Here is a 13,505-nt window from a genome sequence, read left to right as displayed (position 1 = left end):
GATGCTTGTAACTCCAAGAGGGAGTATTTATGCTCGATAGTGGGTTCATGCCTGCATTGACACCTGGGACATGTGAGAAAGTTCTAAGGTTGTGTTGTGCTGTTGCCACTAGGGATAAAACATTGATGCTATGTCTAAGGATGTAGTTGTTGATTACATTACGCACCATACTTAATGCAATTGTCTGTTGCTTTGCAACTTAATACTGGAGGGGGTTCGGATGATAACTTGAAGGTGGACTTTTTAGGCATAGATGCAGTTGGATGGCGGTCTATGTACTTTGTCGTAATGCCCAATTAAATCTCACTATACTCATCATGATATGTATGTGCATGGTCATGCCCTCTTTATTTGTCAATTGCCCAACTGTAATTTGTTCACCCAACATGCTGTTTATCTTATGGGAGAGACACCTCTAGTGAACTGTGGACCCCGGTCCAATTCTCTATACTGAAATACAATCTACGGCAATACTTGTTCTACTGTTTTCTGCAAACAATCATCTTCCACACAATACGGTTAATCCTTTGTTACAGCAAGCCGGTGAGATTGACAACCTCACTGTTTCGTTGGGGCAAAGTACTTTGGTTGTGTTGTGCAGGTTCCACGTTGGCGCCGGAATCCCTGGTGTTGCGCCGCACTACATCCCGCCGCCATCAACCTTCAACGTGCTTCTTGGCTCCTCCTGGTTCGATAAACCTTGGTTTCTTTCTGAGGGAAAACTTGCTGCTGTGCGCATCATACCTTCCTCTTGGGGTTCCCAACGAACGTGTGAGTTACACGCCATCAGGGGGAGACCTCCGGAGCAGTTGAATCCCAGCGAAACTTGCATGTGGACCTAGAATATGTTTGGAAGTGTCGTGTAAGGTGTAAAGCTGCAAGAAATTGCACCAAATATGTGGGGGCGATAACACTTAGTAGATTCACCGAACCCCATTAATTTGCTCCGAAACCCTGATATGTCGGGGGAGATTACTTGTTTTATCGGTATACAGATTGTATTAAGTAACACTAACAAATAGTCTACAAAAAGTAAAAACTAATTTTACAACAAATATAAGTATTAATATAAATATAAATACTACAAAAGAAGGAAAAGAAATAAAACTGCCCTCTGTGCCGTGCAAAAACACACGGCAAAGGGATGGTATGCACGGCAAAGAATTCTTTGCCGTGCCCAGTGTCTTTGCCGTGCGCCTTGGCTTCCACGTTGCCGTGCAGGTTACTTTGCCGTGCGTTTTTAAATTGTTTGCCGTGGTCTGCTGCCTTTGCCGAGCGCTGAGCTGGCGCTTTGCCGTGGGCCTATTGTTTGCCGTGCGTCGAACCAAAGCTGCACGGCAAAGAAGCTTCGCACGGCAAAGGGTGCTGGCAGCACACGGCAAAGGGTGCTGGCAGCACACGGCAAAGAGCCCTGCACGGCACTGACCTTTTTTCCCGTAGTGCATGAAATATATGTGGCCACTACTGATATCCTCGTGAGAAGAGGCATCGATGCACTCGCTGCAGCTTAGACTTATTTACACATATTTTTGGGGTTTAGGGGCTTTAGCTTGATGAAATGTGCTTTTGGTAGGTAATGCCTTCATACAGAAACAAATAGTATAATTTCCGTTACATATGTTTCTTAAGTGTAGGGTAGTTCATTTGTAATGATATATGTTAGAATTGTATGGCTATAATAATAAACTTTAATATATAAATTTAATACCAATGTCTAAGATGTAAAATAGTTCAGTATAAATAAGGTTGTGTTTGGTTGATATTTACTAGCCATACCATCCTCTAAGTGCAAATGCACTTCTCGTTTGCTTTTCTTCTCCAAGATACCGACATTCTCCTCATGTGGCTCATTTTCTCCCCTACACGCACATGCGTAGTAGAGCGGATGTCTAGAGTTCCTCCTCGCCCCTAGCTACGGTGGAGCGTCGGCCGTTAGTCATCCTGATTGTGCTCTCTAGCCCATTCCTCCTCCTTCCCGTTCTCATACCCGTGTGAACTGTTTTGTTAGATATTTGTGAATATTTCATATGAAGTTTGAGGAACTGTTGAATTAGAAAAAGTAAATCAGACCGAGAGATCCTACTTATTGAGCATGCAAAGATTAAAGATAATCGTTTCTGGCCTCGTTTCTGGCCTCATTTCGGTGCATGCATGCTGAGGAAGTCAAGTCATTGACCACACATGTCATCATGGCTATACATCACAAAATGTGTTTATTGTATGTGACTTTGACATGAGGCCTAGCTTTGAGGTTGATAGTTGTCTGGGTTCTACACATGACGAGTCCACAATAACGCATTAACAAAATTTGTAGATCTGTTTCTTGTACCGCCTAGAAGTACCCAATTTTTTTGACATTGTGAAAATGTTCCATATGTCCTTTGTAAATCTTTCTTATTGCTAACTCATGTCATTTTTTATACTAACATTACCTTGTGGATTATGCTTATCCAACCCAAACTGGATACCTTTCTCCTTTCAAAGGGAGAACATACCATCTACGGGGAATTCCGTCTTCACCGTCAATGTGCATCTCGTCAATGGACGTTGAGATATTCAATTGTCTATATTCATCCTTTTGCAATATCATTGAGCATGCATTTATGGCTTTGAAGTAGAAGTGGCGCATATTGAAGGTTGTGCCAAGTTTCTCGCCCCGTAGATAAAGACATATCATTATTGTTTGCATGGCACTACACAATTCTTTATTGCACGAGCAAGCTAGGATAGTCATGCCAATTGCCAACATCATGTTGTGAACCATATGTCTTTTGTGTAAGCCGTATGTCTTTTGCAGTATCTTATGACATCACTTTCTAAGATATATATATACATATAATATTAAGAAATGAAAATTACATTCCCAAATTCTTCATTTGCATGGCTATTAGTGTACAAATCATTTATCTCTAATCTAGCATATAAATAATATCCCAGGGCTCCAAGGCATTACACATATTTCCTATCAGATCTAAAGTTGGCAGTTGTTGCAACAAAAGAACTTTCATATTTTCCACACTTGTGAGCTCAGAACAACTTTTCCACCGCATATTTCCCACAACTCATTTTGCTCAACCAAATACACCCTAAGTTATAATTATTTGTGCATGCATACCGAAGAGTTATTTGGATCTACCCTTGTTAGACATTTGATACTCTAGGATTTATAAATGAGCCGTCATATATAGTTGATCATCCTCGATTAAACATAACACAAAGTAAGGTATACACATCATCCCTCAACTCATGTCCACACCTAGCGACCTTTTGAGAAACTCACAACTAATGTGATGTACCAACTTTTCACTAGTTGTTGTTGAATGGTGACTGCCACCTTGAAGAGTATACTTTTTTTCTAAAATAGTAAAGCATGTCATCAGGTTCTTGCACCATTGGAATAGAAGTGAGTAAGTTTTTATTTGTTTTTTTTTCGAAATGGGGACCCCCGACCTCTGCATCAGGTGATTCACACAACCGTTTCATTTATTGCATAATTCAAGGTATTCAATTTGAATACAATTATGGATCAGCTAAAGTTGAGACAAGTATCAACCAAAGGAAAATGAAAAGCGACAATGAGCTAGCCATTCATAATTCTTCTAATATGCCACGATCCAGTTGCCTAGAAATAGCAGTCATGTGCGACTGTTAGCACCCTGTTGCATCCAATAACCATAAACTCCCGCTGATCTGTCTCGAGTAGAAAAGCCCACAGATGTACCCAATGCGCAGGTTGAGAAATAACCAGCAAAAATTAGTACCCTTTTTTTTTATTGAAAACAATATCAATCCTGCAATTCTATATGGACCAACATAAAACTGAAACACCAATGTGAATCCTAGCTTTGTCATTTTTCTCACTCCATTAAACCAATTACCGAGCATGTTTGCACCGTTAGTAAGGATTTGTTTGTGTGTTGTTATTAAGGTTTGTGGAACGGGAACATCAAAATATTTTCATTTTTTGATTGGAAAATGTTATAGGAGTTGCAGGTTGTGCCAATACACTATAATAAGCCCCCTTACCTAGCTTTTTTTTTGGACGGCACAAGTCGTAGTCGTCCACAATTTTTTTTTGTCCGGAGGATGAGCATTCCTGGCTACAAACAAGGCTGGCACACAGATTTTGGCCGTGCTAGTTCCATCCCAGGGAAAAAAATCCGACTAGTCGTTGATAGGCAAGCCCGACACCTGGTAATGCCATGGTAGATTAAGGGAGGCACATCGTAGTGCGTCGTGGATCATGGACGTGTTGACTCGTAAAACTCATCTCACTTACTGGTGTGACCCACCAGTTTAATGTTGTTGATGTCGGACATTTGCAATGTTGTGTTTCGTTGATAGATGTAACTAATGACTAATAATGCTAGTTGTATCAAAACTAATAATGTTTCATGTTTGATGGAAAATTTATATTTTGTAAGTTTTGAACTACAAAACATACCTACATCATCAAAATGTTGGCCCACCAACACAGAGCGAAGCCTATCTTTCATGGACAATCATTATGGGCCATATGTTCAATCGCAGCCCACATACTTGGCTGAACTTTTTGTAGAGCCCATAAAACAAACCCTAACCCAAATGTCAGTCTCGGTCCACAATATCTAGTCCCTACTCCTTCTGCATCACTTTTCACTTCTCCCCTGATCCGGTCCAACTTTACAAGGTAAACCGTAGATCTCACCAACTTCCATCCCATACTACTTTTCTGCACACTTATCCCTCTGAACCTGAAAGAGATGGTGCTTGAGAAAAAGACCTGCATGTTGTCCATAATGGAAAGTGTAGTTACCCCACCTCTGGAAGTCGCTGAAGCCGCGCCGGAGTCTTCCAGTTCTGAACTCGGGTGTAGATGCTCCTGGTTAAATAAAAACAAATAGCGAACAAATCAAAAATCTGAAATTTTTGGACAACGAACATGAACAAGTGTCCTAATTGCACACCAAAATTTCCACGAAAAGACATTTGTAGTGGTATGTGCAAAATAGACAAAATGCGGTGTGGTTGTGTATTGGACAAAAAATCAGATTTTTCTAAATTTATTTGCTACTTTTTAATTTTTTTTATTCAACCAGGAGCATCTACGCCCAGGTGCATAAATGACTTGTCCAAAAACGAGCTATGTACGCGAGAGGTGACGAGTGTGGACGGAAGAGGAGGAAAAAAGAAAATCAATGGTTGCATTTGCTATTTTTGAAGGCTACGTGCTCCTGAAATTCAGCTCAGACCGCCAAAAGAATTCCCTTCTTCCTCCTCCTATTCGATCACCCATCGCCATTTCCAGCGCAGGCTTTCTCTCTCTGTCTCCATGCTGTCGACGCTCTTCGGGACGCGGCCGGCGTCGGACCAGGACCCGCCGGAGCCGCCCGAGCCGGAGCCGTCGGGGCGGCAGCTCTCCGACGGGGACCTGCTGGACGAGCTGCTCGCCACCGTGGGGTCGGCGCGCGCCTTCCAGGAGTTCCGCCGCTCGCAGCGCAAGGAGTCCTTCAACCTCCTCCGCTGGCTGCAGCTCGTGCTCCCGCTCATCGAGGAGCTCCGCGAGGCCGCCCCCGCCCGCCCCCTCACCGACGACGCATACCGCCGCCTCGCCCTCCTCGGCCGCGCCTTCCAGGCCGCGCGCCGCCTCCTCCGCTGCTGCCACGACGGCAGCAAGATCTTTCTCGTACGAACCCATCGCTCTCTTCTTCCTTGCACTACCATTCTTGCCGCTCGCTGGTTCTAATGGCCTCCAGCACGAACGATTTGATTTTGCAGTCGCTTGAGAGCGAGGCGGTGCAGGGGAGGTTCCGAGCAGTGTACGAGAAGATCAACCTCGCTCTGGACGGCATGCCCTACTCGGAGATCGGCATCTCCGACGAGGTCAAGGAGCAGGTACATTTTCTTGCACCTCACCCGCTCGATCAAATGCATTGTGGCTTGATCCAACTAAAACGCGCGCGCGCAGGTGGAGCTGATCAACACCCAGCTGAAGCGGAGCAAGAAGAGGGCGGACACGCAGGACATGGAGCTGGCCATGGACTTCATGGTGGTGCTCCAGGACAAGGAGGACCGCAGCGCCGACCGCGCCATCCTCGAGCGGCTCGCCAAGAAGCTGGAGCTGCAGAGCCTAGCGGACCTGCGCGCCGAGACCATGGCCATCAAGAAGCTCATCAACGAGCGCAACGGGCAGCAGGCGGAGAGCACCAGGCAGATCATCGAGCTCCTCCACAAGCTCAAGGATGTCGCAGGCGTCGACGAGAAGAACATCCTCGGCGAGGTCTCCATCCCCAAGTACCTTGAGAAGTGCCCCTCCCTCATGATCCCCAACGACTTCCTCTGCCCCATCTCCCTCGAGATCATGACTGATCCGGTCATCATTGCCAGTGGCCGGGTCAGTACTTTTCTCCTCCTCCATATCACCACATGTTCAAATTTCCAGCGAGTGCAATTTCGTCTTGGAGATCACAATCTGAATGTTCTGATCGGATTTTTTCAGACTTATGAGAGGAGAAGGATACAGAAGTGGTTGGACGCAGGTCAGCGGACATGCCCCAAGACCCAGCAGCCGTTGGCGCACCTGTCGCTGGCGCCAAATTTTGCTCTCAAGAACTTGATCCTGCAATGGTGTGAGAAGAACAAGGTGGAGATGCAGAATGGGGAGCCTGCTGAAGAACCTGTTGTCGAGCAGGAAGTGAGCAAGGAGGTCCTCGTCCCGTCGCTGGTGAAGGACCTGTCGTCCGCGAACCTCGACGTGCAGCGCAAGGCCGTCAAGAAGATCCGAACGCTTTCCAAGGAGAGCCCAGAGAACCGTGCACTCATCACCGAGAGTGGCGGCATTGCGGCCCTTGTCGGCCTCCTGCAGTACCCTGACAAGAAGATCCAGGAACACACGGTCACGTCGTTGCTCAACTTGTCGATTGACGAGGCCAACAAGGTGCTGATCGCCAAGGGTAGAGCCATCCCTCCGATAATCGAAGTCCTGAAAAATGGCAGTGTAGAGGGGCAGGAGAATTCCGCGGCAGCGCTGTTCAGCCTGTCCATGGTGGATGAGAACAAGGTGGCCATAGGGGCTATGGGAGGCGTGCCTCCATTGGTGAAACTCCTAAAGGAAGGGACCATCAGGGGGAAGAAGGACGCTGCCACGGCCTTATTTAACCTGATGCTGAACCACCAAAATAAGTTCAGGGCCATCGAGGCTGGTATCGTGCCGGCGCTGCTCAAGATCCTCGTCGACAAGAAGCTCAACATGGTCGACGAGGCCCTCTCCATCTTCCTCCTTCTGGGTTCCCACTCGGCATGCCGTAGCGAGATTGGGTCCGAGGGGTTCATGGAGACACTTGTGCAGATCGTCAAGGAGGGTACTCCCAAGAATAAGGAGTGTGCGCTGTCCGTGCTGCTTGAGCTGGGATCGAACAACAATGCCCTCATGGTGCATGCGCTCGGGTTCGGCCTCCAGGAGCAGCTTACGGAGATCTCCAAGAGCGGCACAAGCAGAGCGCAGAGGAAGGCCAACTCTTTGATTCAGCTTGCACGAAAGTGTCAGTCGTAGAAGAAGAATCATGCATTGTGGAATTAAAGCACCTCGTGATGAACTCAGCTCCAAATTAAATCGATCGAATTACTCCTGCTCATCGAAAGAGATGGGAAAGAGTTGCGCTAAATGTTGTGTGTGAGGTAAGTTCTTGAGAGGAATGATAATGGAAAGAACAACAGTGAAACATTTTTGACAGGTTAATTTGTTTGTCAACAGAAGCCCGGAAGATGAGAAAGCAAGAAGGGAGAATATATATAAAATGTAAGGCAACTGTTGGTGTTGGAATATTGGTGTAAGGATATTATATGGTAAATATATCTAAAAAGTGTTGATATTTCACAGGAAACTAGTTTTTTTTTACAATCAATACCACATATATTCACAGTAACAAATAGTACATGGTAGAGATACATGAACTGACTCCAATGATTACAAAATAAAGTCTAAAAGTTAGTAACAAATCTTCGAGGTCTTTAAATTTTTTTATCTTCCAAAACACAATCTTGTACTCTTCTGAAGGCAGCCTAATATGGACAACGAACCATAGACTTGTAAATACCGACGAAAGTTCTACACGCACGCAACCATTAAAGCAGACATTCAATAACAGCAAGAGTACCAACACCAGTGGACTAACAATCGACTAGCTTTGTCGTCATCGATGGAGAGCCGAGAGTACGAATCACCATTGTCGAGGATGAAGCAGCCGGGATAAAAACTGCGAGAATAATCCTCCTTATGGCAACAACGATAAAAGATCCGAAATAGATCAGGCGAAGCAAGATCTGAAGGCCCATACCTAGCGGATTGTATTTTTTCAACACCACCATTGACGTCGGGAAGGAGGCATCAATGATTGTTAGTGAGGTGGAGCACAATGATAACTCTCTTTGCTATATTTGGATCTGAAATGGGTTTGAAGATGCTTAGGGTGTTAGAGCCTTTCCATTCGAGATGTTCCATATAATTCCAGACAAGCAGCAGTAGATCCTGTCTTCGAGTAGGTGTTTTGAAGCTGGGTAAATCGCGTACTCCAGTCCCGGTAGCACTTCGCCCTATGGCCCCTATTTATTCTCCCCTCCCTAATAAGGATCCCTTCTCTGGAATATCGTCGAATAGGCAACGATAGCGGGTGAGAGCTGATGACCCACAAGTATAGGGGATCGCAGCAGTCTTCGCGGGAAGTAAATCCCAATTATTGATTCGACACAAGGGGAGACAAAGAATACTTGAAAGCCTTAACAGCGGAGTTGTCAATTCAGCTGCACCTGGAAACAGACTTGCTCGCAAGAGTTTATCAGTAGCAACAGTTTTATAGCAGTAGCAGTAGTGAAATAACAGCAGCAGAGTAACAGAGACAGCAGTAGTAATTATAGTAAACAGCAGGATTAAAATACTGTAGGCACGGGGACGGATAACGGGCGTTGCATGGATGAGAGAAACTCATGTAACAATCATAGCAGGGCATTTACAGATAATAATAAAACGGTGTCCAAGTACAAAGCAATTAATAGGCATGTGTTCCATATATAGTCGTACGTGCTCGCAATGAGAAACTTGCACAACATCTTTTGTCCTACCAGCCGGTGGCAGCCGGGCCTCAAGGGAATCTACTGGATATTAAGGTACTCCTTTTAATAGAGTACCGGAGCAAAGCATTAACACTCCGTGAACACATGTGATCCTCACATCACTACCATCCCCTCCGGTTGTCCCGATTTCTGTCACTTCGGGGCCATTGGTTCCGGACAGCGACATGTGTATACAACTTGCAGGTAAGATCATAAAACAATGAATATCATGATGAAACAATAACATGTTCAGATCTGAGATCATGGCACTCGGGCCCTAGTGATAAGCATTAAGCATAACAAGTTGCAACAATATCATCAAAGTACCAATTACGGACACTAGGCACTATGCCCTAACAATCTTATGCTATTACATGACTAATCTCATCCAATCCCTACCATCCCCTTCGGCCTACAGCGGGGGAATTACTCACACATGGATGGGGGAAACATGGCTGGTCGATGGAGAGGCGTCGGTGGTGATGATGGCGATGATCTCCTCCAATTCCCCGTCCCGGCAGAGTGCCAGAACGGAGACTTCTGGCTCCCGAGACGGAGTTTCGCGATGTGGCGGCGTTCTGGAGGGTTTCTGGCGACTTCGACTTCTTGCTCGCGATTTTTAGATCGAACCCCTTAAGTAGTTCAGAGGAGGGCGTCGGAGGCCGGCCGAGGGGGCCACACGCTATGCGGTGACCCAGCATACCACTGCATGTTGTAGTATACAAGTCGTTGATATGATCTTTGTGAAGGGACTTCTTCACAATTTGCCATATCCCTCAGAGTGGTACAACAGAAATATTGCAGGTCATAACACTCCATACTTTATTACAAACATTGTCTTAACAAGTTGGTATTCTCACAGGTCCTATGAGAACACCCTAAGATACTACTAAAGTACGATTACAACTCATAACAAATATAAAGAGAGCTCAACAACTTATTTAGGTAAGTTCTACGTTGCTCGGCTCTATGATGCTAGGGTATGTCACTACTCCTCCACCTCCGTGTCATCTGGTCCGTAGACTATCCCATAGTCTACTCCTTCCACTCCGCCGGTAAGATCAGGTTCTTCGTAGACCAGCTCGTAACTTCCTTCTGGTGCTCTATCGTTGACGGCCTCCACTTCCGGATCACAGTCTAGCAAGGGTGTCGAAAGAAAGTGAGTACAGGGGTACTCAGCAAGTTCTAAAAGAGTAAAAAGGTGTTTGATGCACTAGCTACGACCATTGATCAGGAAATCGCAGGTCAATGCATGTTTTGAAATCATTTCTTCAAAAGGTTGCTTTTATTATGAAAACTATGCCCGTCAGTCTTCACAGGTTGACTAGAACTTCGTGGAGTTCCTTTCCTGCCGTGTTCGCAGTTCCCTTCCCGGAACAGGGAGTGACAGCCACAATTTGATACACTCTGCAGAGGTGCGTTACTTTTCCCACAAGAGATCTCACCCTTTTTGCCATCCGCAGGGACTTGCCCCCGTTCACACTTCCTTTGGTGTGAGGCCAGGTATAAAGATCCAAGCCCACACCGCCTTCTCCGCGACTGCAAACCCACCCTTTTGTCCACCCGCACACCCCCAGTAGACTTCTCCCGATAATACGGCTTTACTCACGGTGTACTTTGGACAATCCTTCATAGATCGTAGAGCCATCATCACTAATGGATGGGGATTTAAAAGGCTATCCCAACCTACGGCAGTGCCTCCAACACCCCGCCGGCTCTACCAATCCATTGGCGTGCAGAAGGGAAAAGATACGGCTGGCTTCCCCAGAGCCATTATAGATCTCATGGTCAATGCGGTTTGTACGGCGCTAGAATCACTGGACGGCATTGGTAATTAATCCTAGGGTGATATAACCCATGCAATGGAACCTCCACCATATCAACACATACCATGGTTCCATTGCCAGCCACATAGTCATATTCATAGTTGGAAAGTAACATTTCATTTGCGATGCAGGAATGATAAGTATATAGCTTTGCATTAAAGTAGTAGAAAATAATCAAGTTGACATGAGCAAGGGTGAATTTGCCTGTGGACTGCGAGATAGTGCAGTTAAATGCAGTTGATGGAACCTGGACCTCGGGTTCTGTAAGAAGCATCATTGTCCGGTAAGGACAATGTTATAAAATCCAAATAATGCAATCATGGATGTATTATTTTATGTTGAATCCCTTTACCCCGCTGAGTTATAGCAATTTAGGGTTGCGTTTAAGATTTATGTCTTTGACAGTAACTTGCAATTGATTAACAGTATAAACCATTTTGAATTCACCTAAAGTAACATACTTCAAAGTAAAACTACTTTACTTGGTGATTCCCTTAATCATTCCAAAAATAATTTGAAATCATAGAGTTACCTCTATAGTTTTTGGAATAAAAGGAATATAGTATTTTTCTTGGAAAAATACTCTTTTCAATAGAAATGACTTGGAATAGTAGAATTTCATTTTGAAATGTTTGAAAATAAGTATTTGAACTTATTTGAGATTTTTCCTTGAATTTTAAATACAAGGAAATAATAGTTTAAAATTCCAAGTTATTATTTAAATTCTTAAAATTCATAATTTTGAATTTGTTTCATAAATTCTATTTCATATTTTATTCTTGTTAAGATTTATTTTTCATTCATTAATCCAATTTTTAATGGATTTTTAGATTTGTATTTTATTTATTAAAAATTGATAAAGTTCTGGCCTTTTCTTAATTGTTAAAAGACCAAAATGCCCCCTGGCCCCTATTGGGCCAGCCTATTTAACTAAAGCCCAGGGACAGCCCATTAAGGCTTGTCCCTTATGGGTCGGTGGCACCGAACGGCCCACCTCACTCACTCACTCGGCCCTCTCTCACTCGTTCGTCTCTAACCCTAATCCTCCCGCGACGCCTGTGGCGATGGCGTCGCCGCCATGGCCGCCGCCGCGCTCCGGCCAGCTCCGTGCTCCCCCGCCATAGCCACCTACCAAATCAGAACCGCCGCGTGCAGATCTACCGATCTGTCCACGTGGTTTTCCCCTTCTCTTCCTCTCCTGGCGAATCGCCTCCGCTCTGGATCTCGTGGAGAATCGCCTCTGGCGATTGACGAACTCCGGCGAGCTTTCGTCCTCGCCGACGATGTGTGCGCCCCTGAGGTTGACCTGGCGCGGGTGCTGCTTGCAGTACTCGTGCCGTCGCCTCAGGTGCTCTGCTACGGTGGTGTTCGTGTTCGCCGGCGTAACGTCGGCGCCTACCCTGGATTTGCAGCTGCTATGGCCGCGCGAGCACTGCCTCGCCATGCCCTAGCTTCTGCTTCCAGGCGCGTGTAAGTTGCTTCACCTCCTCCTTCTCTTCTCCATGTCTGTGCGCCTCCCTTTCTACTGTTCTTCTTCCTCCTCATGCTCTGTTGCTCTCTGGTGATCCTGTGATCACACAGAGCACTGCCATAGTTGCTTAATCTTCCAGTGCTTCTATCTACTGCAAGCTCATGGCCAAATTACCAGTTTCTGGTACTGGCCAGTGTTGCTTTGCTTGCTATACATGCTCTGTTTGCTTATCTGCTGCTCCTAGCATGCTATGTTCTTGCTATGCTCTACTGTGCTTGCTTAAGAGCTTGCTATACCATGCTGTATTTGCTTATGGCTTGCTTGTGCTTACTGGCATGTCATACTTGCTTGTCTAGGTGTACTGTGGTGCATCAGTGACACTTGTGTGTGCCAGTGGTGCTTGTGAAATGCTTCTGTGCTTCCTATGCAAGCTAATGATCCATTGGATCATCCTTTGCTTGTTGACTAGCTTCCCTGTGTAGCTTGACTTGATTCAATTGATCCATTTGATCAATTAAATGTCAGTGATGGCTTATGATATCTACGTTCCCCCTCCTTTCCTGTAGACAGTGTTGGGCCTCCAAGAGCAGAGGTTTGTAGAACAGCAGCAAGTTTTCCCTTAAGTGGATCACCCAAGGTTTATCGAACTCAGGGAGGAAGAGGTCAAAGATATCCCTCTCATGCAACCCTGCAACCACAAAGCAAGAAGTCTCTTGTGTCCCCAACACACCTAATAGGTGCACTAGTTCGGCGAAGAGATAGTGAAATACAGGTGGTATGAATAAGTATGAGCAGTAGCAACGGTGCCAGAAAATAGCTTGCGGGCGTGTAGTTGATGGTGGTGGTATTGCAGCAGTAGTAACACAAGAAACAAGAAACAAGCAGCGATAGCAGTATTTAGGAACAAGGCCTAGGGATTACACTTTCACTAGTGGACACTCTCACATTGATCACATAACAGAATAGATAAATGCATACTCTACACTTTTGTTGGATGATGAACACATTGCGTAGGATTACACGAACCCTCAATGCCGGAGTTAACAAGCTCCACAATTATGTTCATATTTTGGTAACCTTATAGTGTAAGATAGATCAAAAGACTAAACCAAGTACTAACA

At 45.3% G+C, this 13,505-nt stretch overlaps 1 protein-coding gene across 1 annotated transcript; it reads left to right on the top strand.

Moving 5' to 3' along the window:
- The first annotated feature begins 5,252 nt into the window (after nucleotides 1–5,252).
- LOC127313250 (U-box domain-containing protein 15) lies at nucleotides 5,253–7,815 on the top strand. The gene is made up of 4 exons (XM_051343803.2): nucleotides 5,253–5,665; nucleotides 5,758–5,874; nucleotides 5,948–6,373; nucleotides 6,479–7,815. The coding sequence occupies exons 1-4, from the start codon at nucleotides 5,312–5,314 to the stop codon at nucleotides 7,529–7,531; spliced, it is 1,950 nt and encodes a 649-aa protein (XP_051199763.1). The 5' UTR covers nucleotides 5,253–5,311; the 3' UTR covers nucleotides 7,532–7,815.
- The last annotated feature ends 5,690 nt before the right edge of the window (nucleotides 7,816–13,505 follow it).

This window comes from Lolium perenne, chromosome 7, assembly GCF_019359855.2.
Source record: "Lolium perenne isolate Kyuss_39 chromosome 7, Kyuss_2.0, whole genome shotgun sequence".
Classification (NCBI taxonomy): Eukaryota; Viridiplantae; Streptophyta; class Magnoliopsida; order Poales; family Poaceae; genus Lolium; species Lolium perenne.
Note: the sequence above shows the minus strand (reverse complement) of the source record. Positions and strands in the feature narration are given on the sequence as shown.

What these genes read in the sequence shown, in the direction of transcription:
- LOC127313250 (XM_051343803.2), top strand. Translation starts at nt 5,312, where the DNA reads ATGCTGTCGACGCTCTTCGGGACGCGGCCGGCGTCGGACCAGGACCCG. An exon ending in ACGGCAGCAAGATCTTTCTC is followed by an intron (nt 5,666 to 5,757) that starts GTACGAACCCAT and finishes TTGATTTTGCAG; the next exon opens with TCGCTTGAGAGCGAGGCGGT. An exon ending in TCATCATTGCCAGTGGCCGG is followed by an intron (nt 6,374 to 6,478) that starts GTCAGTACTTTT and finishes GGATTTTTTCAG; the next exon opens with ACTTATGAGAGGAGAAGGAT.